Source organism: Charadrius vociferus, unplaced genomic scaffold (assembly GCF_000708025.1).
Source record: "Charadrius vociferus isolate BGI_N301 unplaced genomic scaffold, ASM70802v2 scaffold1548, whole genome shotgun sequence".
Classification (NCBI taxonomy): Eukaryota; Metazoa; Chordata; class Aves; order Charadriiformes; family Charadriidae; genus Charadrius; species Charadrius vociferus.
In genome coordinates this window covers 10,854-18,891 of record NW_009649489.1, presented here as the reverse complement: position 1 = coordinate 18,891, position 8,038 = coordinate 10,854, and the positions used below count along the sequence as shown (strand labels likewise).

Sequence of the window (8,038 nt, the reverse complement as noted above, 5' to 3'; positions counted from 1 at the left end):
CTTGTGAGAGAAGAAATACGAGCCGAGAGCCGGCGCTGTCGGGAAACGGGGGGAAAAAAATCAGGCGATTACGGGACAAGATGAGGTTAGAGCCGGCGCTGTCGGAAAATGAGGGAAAAACGGGCGATTATGGGACAAAGATGAGCTGGGGCTGTTGGAAAAAAGAAGGAAAAACGGGAAAAACTGGCGATTATGGGATAAAATGAGCCAATGCTGTCGGGAAAAAGAGGGAAAAACAGGCGATTATGGGACAAAGATGAGCCGAGAGCCGGCGCCGTCGGAAAAAGAGGGAAAAACAGGCGATTAATTAAGAGGCGGTTATTTCCCGGTTCCTTTCTCCATGGATTTTTGGGGCAAAAATTCCAGGATGTAGCTCAACACCGCGTCCAGCACACGAACACGACTCGAATCCCATTCCGAGCCCGTTAACGAGGCTTTGACCCAAAAATCTGATTATTTCCCCCCTTTCGCTGCCTGTTTTCCATGCAGGAATTGCTGGAAACCTCCCATCCGGATCCCGTTTGGTGCAAAAAGAGGAGTTTTTGGGAAAAAAACCCACACAGACGCTGTCCCTACCTCCTCGTCCCTTCGATTATCATCTTCAGGCAGAGCTTGAAGATGTCACCGAAGGCCGCCAGCAGTCGGCAGTTCTACGAATTGAGGGGAAAAACGATGAGATTTTGGGAAATTCCCCACTTTTGAGGTACGCGGGGTGCCCCGATTCGCCCTCACCTCCACTTGTTCGTGTTTGGCGTCCACAAACGGCCCAAACTGCGAAAAAATGGGGGAAAAAAGAAATCAGAAACGACCCCGCGTGCGCGAGAGAAGCGAAACGCCTTCAACAGCCCCCCAAAAAAGGTTTGTTTGGTTTTTTTTTAATTATTATTGTTAATTTAGCTCAAATTTCATCACGCAGCCCCAAAACGGTCGGGGGAAAGAGGGGAGACTGATCAAATCAGCGCGTCCTTTCTTTCCCTCTTAAAATGGGGCTTTTTAGGGGCAACTTTAGGGTGAAAAACAGGCGTTTTGTCGGTTTAGGATGAAAAAAAATGGGTGTTTTGAGCCGCCTCTCTCCTCAGCGGTGGTTTTTTTACGCCGATTTTGAAGGTTTTGAAACCTCAACTGCATTTTCATGCTGCGCCTTCTTGTTTAGTAATAAGTAATTGGGTTAATTATTATAAATAATTAGTTTATATGATAAGTCCCGGGTTCCCCGTGGCGGCCCCTCACCAGGATGCAGACGTCGGGGCGGTCGCGGATGATGACATCGATGAGGTCAGTGAGAGGGTCGTAGGTGACGCTGTCGGAGGTGGTGTAGGGTCCGCAGGCCACCACCATAAAATTACCTCCCCCAAACCCCTCCTTTTTCACCCCAAACCCCCCCCCATCTCCCCGCGGGTGAGGCCGCGGCGTCACCTCGTAGAGTTTGGAGACCACCAGGCTCTTCCCGCTGCTGTTGGTCCCCTCCAGCGCCACGATCTAAAATCGGGATGGAGGGAGGGAAAAAAAAAACCCCACGTCGGGCGCCCAATTTTAGGGAAGAAAATTAGGAGTTTCCCAAAATTTGGGGGGTTCCTCCCCAAAAAAATACCCCCGCACCTGCCCGGGAAATAGGGAATATTCCTTCAGCTCCGAGAGATCGAGGGGGATTTGACCGCCCGAGGAGTGTTCCCGGTCTCCGTCCAGCACCACCGATTTGGCGTTGAGTTTCCCGTTGCTGTCGCAGCCGATCTGGCCCAGGACCGTCACCGGTTCCTGTGGGAGAACAGCAAAAAAAAAAAAACAAAAAACAACCCTCAAATCCAACCGGTTTTGCCCCAAAATACCCCCTAAAAACGGGTGTTGTGGTGACACCCGGAGAGGGGCGTTCACCTGCGCCGGGAGCAAAACGGAGGCGAAGTCCTCCAGGCGATGGCGGCTCTTGAGCGCGTCACCGAGTTCCTCGATCCTCCACGACAGCACTACAAACCCCCCCCCGAAAAAAAAACCCAAAACACCAAAAAACCCCAAAAAAAACAGCGTTACCACCAAATCGAGGTGGGGGGGTCACCTCTGAACCACCCCACCGCCCGCGGTGTCACCTTCCCGGACATCGAGTGCTTTCTGGAACATGAATTTGTAGTTTTTGGTTAAATTTTCTTCGGGGGAACCGAAAAGTTTCGGGGTACAACCGCCGCCGCCACCACCGCCGCTCCAGGTGGGACCTTGGACGGTGCCGAACGAGGCCACCACCTCCCCGCGGTTACCGCGCGCCGTGTATTTTTGGGAGGGGGTGACGCTGCGGGGATGAAAAAGAAAGGGAAAGTGAAGGGGGTGACGGCGACGGTGACACCGGGGTGACGGTTGCGGTGACATCGGCTTTACCTCGGGGAGAAACTGTTGGGTGAAAAAAGAGCGTAAGGACTGCGGGAGGAGAAAGTGCGCTTCGGTCGAGGGGTTTCCGGGGTGGAATTGGTGCGTTTTTGGGAACCCTGTGAGAAACACACACATTAAAAAAGGGTATTTTGGGGTGATGAGGGGTTTTCGGGGGTAAAAAATAGGGATTTGGGAGAGTTTTTTGCGGGGGTTGAGGTGTCGGGGAGCACCTTGGAGGGAGTGGTGTAGGCGTCCAGCAGCTCCTCCTCGGCTTCCTCGTCAAGGCTGCCGGCTCGTTAAGGAGCACCCAAAATTCCGGGAGTTGTTTTGGGGGACACATAACCACCAGCACACCCCCAAAGCCATTAATGACCCCCTTGTTAACAGGCGCTAACGAGGCCTCACTGCCAGAGGGGCTGAAACACCCCAAAACCTACTGGTTTTGCTTGGAGTCACCCCAAAACCCCACATTTTTTTTTAAGAATCACCCCAAAACCCACTGCTTTTTTTTTTTTTTTAGGAATCATCCTAAAACCAACAGTTTCTTTTAGGAATCACCCCAAAACCCACTGTTGTTTTTTTTAAGGAATCACCCCAAAACCCACTCCTGGGCTCAATTTCACTCCTGATTTTCTCTACCTCCTCCCCCTGAGCAGCTCAGAGGGATGGGGAGAATGGGGGCTGTGGTCAGTTCATCACATGTTGTCTCTCCTGCTCCTTCCTCCTCAGGGGGAGGAGTCCTCACACTTCTCTTCTGCTTCAGTGTGGGGTCTCTCCTATGGGATACAGTCCTCCACGAACTTATCCAATGTAAGTCCTTCCCACAAGCTGCATTTCTCCATGAACTGCTCAAGCATGGGTCCCTTCCATGGGGTGCAGTCCTTCAGGAACAGACTGCTGCAGTGTGGGTCCCCTCCAGCAGGGTCGTAAGTCCTGCCAGCAAACCTACTCCAGCGTGGTCTCATCTCTCCGTGGGTCCACAGGTCCTGCCAGGAGCCTGCTCCAGTCATGGCTTTCCACAGGGTCATAGCCTCCTTTGGGCGTCCATCTGCTCTGGCGTGGGGTTCTCCATGGGCTGCAGGTGGATATCTGCTCTGCCATGGACCTCCCTGGGCTGCAGGGGGGACAGCCTGTTGTTCCATGGTCTTCACCACAGGGTGCAGGGGAATCTGTCTGTGAGCTGCTGTGATGCTGATGGGTGACTCTCCCATCTTAACTTCTTCACTTGGCACGGTTTATGCTCAGCACTAGGCTCTGCTAAAAGAGCCTTTCCACTAAGCTGCTCCCAGGCTTTATAAGAAGGAACTTGAAATCCCACCTATTTTGTGATGAAGGCAGCCAAATTTTTTATGTTAAAAGGGAAACAAATCAGATGCTCGAAATCCCTTCCACCTCTGATTTTCCAGTGCATTTCCATATATCGTCTCAAGTTTTGACTCCTCCTTCATCAGTCTCGTTTTGTCATTCTGGTATCAGCTCTCTTCAGCTGATCTGATTTTTTTTTTTTTTTCTTTGGAGGAAGAAGGCATTCCTAGATTATTCTTTTTGGCCATTTTTAGGCTGTCAAAGCATATAGAATATTTAGGGTGAAATTTTATAGGTTGGGAGAAGCAGAAGGTTAGTCAGGGCACTTTCAAGCCCTGCAGATACTTTGCAATGTTCTGATAATGCTTAACAGGCTTTCTAGAATATCACGACACAACAAAGTCAAAAATGCACCTGAATGGTCTTGGCTCTTACTGATCTCAATGAACTCTCCTTTGCTTTCAAAAGTTTTTCATTAGCATCAAAAGATGGGATGCCTGTGTTTTGTGCCATGATTTTTAGGTTTTTAATGGAATTGCAGTACACTCCCATCATTCTCTGCAGTTTCTTTTCCTGCCTTTCACAATACTTTGATAAAGATTTTTATTTTATTTGAGAATTAAGTGCATAAGTGCCTTTACAGGTGTCCTGAATGTCCAAAACCGAGATGAGTCTGAGCCAGATGTAATTCCTTTTGTTGTCAAGGGGTGCTAACTTGTCTAAACCGACAAGAATAAACTTCAGAGTGGTCAACCATTTACCGCTCCACAAATTAGCTTCATGGTGCACAATGCCAAGCTGAAAGCAATGACTCCACTTCCCTGTCGAATGGATTATCCCCTAAGGGTAGTAAGTCTATATCAGCAAGGATGTATTTCCTAGCAAAGGTACTGCCTTTAAATTAGGAATAGAAGAAAAACACTCCCGAAGCTGAATTACCAGAAGAAAATACTTTGTGGAATAACAGCAGTAGCTCCGTCACTTAGCAAGTTGTTCAGTCTTGAAGTGCTTAACAAAATATTAACTGCTAAATGACTATATCGGAAGACTGATTCTCACCTACCATAGGGTTCTTTGACCATGCTTTGGTGAATAGAAGGCTGTTGGAATGTAGAAGAACCTTAGCATGAGGAAGCAGTGGATGTATCAGGGGACCAGTGGCCCCAAATTAGCTTTCAAGGGACTGGTATAATCACAAAGATGAAGAACAAGAATTCAGAATAATGTGTGTTAGGGTGTAGGCATAGGTTGGTTTTTTTTTTTTTTTTCTCCTCTTTGTGCTGTGGGGTTTTTTGCTTGTTTATTTGGGTTTGGTTTTGGTTTTGCTAAACTCTCTTTTCCTTCTCTCTTTCTACCTGCTCTTCAGGTGCCCAGTCTAGGATATCTCCCTCTGCCTGCGCTGTCAAGCTTCAATTCCTGCAATTTCTACAAAGGCTGACTCTCACCATACTCCACTATGAGTTAAACCAGATGTTAGAATGGGTTTGAAATTAGAGACAGTAAGAATTCTTTTCATCTAATTTAAAGGATTGTTTATTGGGTGGTAGATGTACTAGATGAATTATGTGTATTTAGCAGCAAAAATAAGCAAAACTGCCGGAGCACTGGTTCAGTCACTATTGGCTATCATGGCTTTGTCTGAGGAAAATAATGCGAGCTGTTGATGCTTTCATTACTTTTTCCAAGAAATCACTAGTGTATTTTCTAGGTCAGGTCAGTGATGCCAAAGCCAGCAGTGAAACACTGCGATGTAGTATGCTTACAAAAAACTCCACAAATCAAATAGCACATGATTGTAATGTACTCATTATGTGCTCTTTTTCCCAGGTACTGCTTATGAATTCTTTTCACTCTCACTGTGTCTATCATCACCAAACTACTGTTCTTATTAGTGTTTTGTGGTGTACTACAGGAGTGTCTCAGACCTTTTATTGATGCTCCCCTAAGTAAGTTTTTCTTATCCCTACTCATTTGTGTTTCTCTTCTCCCCCTGCATAGACTTAGTAATTCATTAGTGGTGTACAGCATCAATGTAATGTGTTACAGATATACTCGGAGACAAAAGTCTCAGCAGTTTATTTTCCAGGAGGGTAAAAGTGAAGCCTTTTCTGAGCTCTGTTGATTCTTCTTCTCATTGTGCTCTTCCTACAGCATAATTTGCAACTTCCAGAGGAGCACAGCATGGCTGTGAGTCAATGGCAGGCGAGGACGTAGCTTGCTTAGTACTGGCTTGTCTCACAAATATTTAGGGCATGCATTTCTGTGTATTTTGTGAAGCTGAAATAATTCAGTGTTTACAATTCCCAAATATATACTTCTAGTCAGTTAAGTCTTGTGAAATGAAGGTTGAGAGGATGGAGCATGTTTTAAAGGAGTCCTTTAAATGTCCTTTTAGTCAACAGCAAGTATGGATTTTCCTTCTTATACTTTTTTCTCTTGCATTGTTGGATACAAGTAAAATTAGGTTATAAAGGGAGATAAAGGAATAGATCCGATAGCACTACGCAGCTTAGCAGTTGTGATGCTAACTCTAAGCTTTTTAAGTTGCTAAGTGCTAGAAGCAGGAAGGGGTGGGGAAAAGACCACTCTATTAATTCTCTGTTGCTTCTGTGCCATCATAAACAGTGGTCAGTGCTGAAAATGAAGTGCCAACCTGGATGGACCTTGCTGTGTGATGCAGCATGGCTGTGTTCTGCGCTTGTTACGTCTCTGCTTATGAATTGCCCGATAATAAACCCTTTCTCCTCAGACGTGAGGGATTGCTTTTAGGGTCTTCCTTTTTTGACTTAGGTTGTAACTGCAAAATCTTAGCACAATTGTATTTGGCAGGGGTGGTGCAACTTGTAGTCTGAAAGAAAGGAACAGTGTTGTTTTTTTTTGTTGTAATAATAGTGTTACAGCTGTGACTGTCTACAAGCCTGGCAAGCTTTTGGGAGAGAGGTAAGAACCCAGATTAGACTAGATTTTTTTGTGAGTGCAAAGACTCTGTTACTGTGTTCATTGAAACTTATTTGTGGCTGACCCTTCAGAACCCCCATCAGGGTAGTAAGGAAAAATAATTAAGAAAATTAAGTTTTCGGGTGGGTTTGGGGTTTGTTGGTTTTTTTTTTTTTTTTGGGGGGGTTTTGGGGGGTTGTCAGCTCCACGCAGCACCCCCAGGTACCTGCAGCAAGTCGAAGGTGACAACGCCGTCCTGGTCCACGTCCATCGCTTGGAAAAACCCTGCGGTGAGGGGAAAAGGCGTTATTTTTCTTTTTTGGTTTTGTTTTTTGGTTTTTGGGGGTTTTTTTTTGGTGGGAAAAATGGGCAGGTTAAGACAGTAATGAAAGGTTTTCTTAATACTTCATTTGATTCTTTTTTAGTTCTATCAAAGTAAGAATGTAATACGAGTTTAGTCAGCAGGATTTAAGGGGAAAAATTAGAAAAATGGGGCAGGATGTAAGGGGAAAAAATTAGGAAAACGAGGAAGGATTTAAGGGGAAAAATTAGGAAAACGAGGAAGGATTTAAGGGGAAAAGCTGGGGAAAACCAGCAAGATTTAAGGGGCAAAATTACAAAAATAGGGAAGGATTTAAGGGAAAAAGACAAGGAAAAAGCTAGATTTAAGGGGAAAAGTCAGGAAAGAACAGGATTTCAGGGGGAAAAGTCAGGAAAAAACCCAGAATTTAAGAGGGAAAGTCAGGAAAAAACAGGATTTAAGGGGGAAAAGTCAGGAAAGAACAGGATTTGAGGGGGAAAAGTCAGGAAAGAACAGGATTTGAGGGGGAAAAATCAGGGAAAAAGCCAAGATTTAAGGGGAAAAGTCAGGGAAAAACAGGATTAAAGGGGGAAAAGTCAGGAAAGAACAGGATTTGAGGGGGAAAAGTCAGGAAAAAAACCAGAATTTAAGAGGGAAAGTTAGGAAAAACCCCACTTTTCCTGTTAAACCTGTGGGGTTTTCTCCAGCTTTTCGTGTTCGATTCCGCGGAAAAGTTAAATTCTGGGAAAAGTTGGAAAACCCCCACAGGAGTTAAGTGAGAAAGCTGGAACCCCCCCCCCCAGGATTTAGCAGGAAAAAGTGTGAAAAAAGCACAGGATTTCAGGGGAAAAGTCGGAAACCACACTTTTTTTCTGTGAAATGCAAAAACCCAGCGGGGTTTAACGGGAAAAGTTGGAAAACGGGATTTAACAGAAAAAAAAATGGGGTTTTATTCCAACTTTTCCCCTTAAATCCTGCTTTTTTTAATAAAAAAAAAAAAAGGTTTTTTGTTTTTCACCCTTTTCCCCTCTTCTCCCTCAACTCCTGTGTGGTTTTTCCAACTTTTCCAGGGAACGGAATGAGGAAAGTAAAGATAAAACCCCTGTATTTTAAATCCTTCTTTTTTTTTTTTTTTTTTTT

At 45.5% G+C, this 8,038-nt stretch overlaps 2 protein-coding genes across 2 annotated transcripts in view; both read right to left on the bottom strand.

Annotated features, from left to right (window-relative positions):
* The window catches only part of POLA2 (polymerase (DNA directed), alpha 2, accessory subunit), a 6,430-nt gene extending 3,047 nt beyond the window's left edge, over positions 1-3,383 (bottom strand). The window contains exons 1-10 of the mRNA XM_009890003.1: positions 3,305-3,383; positions 2,586-2,647; positions 2,365-2,471; positions 2,082-2,278; positions 1,873-1,961; positions 1,600-1,755; positions 1,231-1,479; positions 733-771; positions 577-650; positions 78-98 (exon numbers count right to left, since the gene is read on the bottom strand). Of these exons, the coding sequence (XP_009888305.1) occupies positions 78-98; positions 577-650; positions 733-771; positions 1,231-1,479; positions 1,600-1,755; positions 1,873-1,961; positions 2,082-2,278; positions 2,365-2,471; positions 2,586-2,647; positions 3,305-3,383 (1,073 nt within the window). The remainder of the gene's footprint in view (positions 1-77; positions 99-576; positions 651-732; positions 772-1,230; positions 1,480-1,599; positions 1,756-1,872; positions 1,962-2,081; positions 2,279-2,364; positions 2,472-2,585; positions 2,648-3,304) is intronic.
* Positions 3,384-4,026: 643 nt separating this feature from the next.
* The window catches only part of CAPN1 (calpain 1, (mu/I) large subunit), a 14,732-nt gene continuing 10,720 nt past the window's right edge, over positions 4,027-8,038 (bottom strand). The window contains 1 exon segment of the mRNA XM_009890001.1: positions 4,027-4,038. Within this exon segment, the coding sequence (XP_009888303.1) occupies positions 4,027-4,038 (12 nt within the window).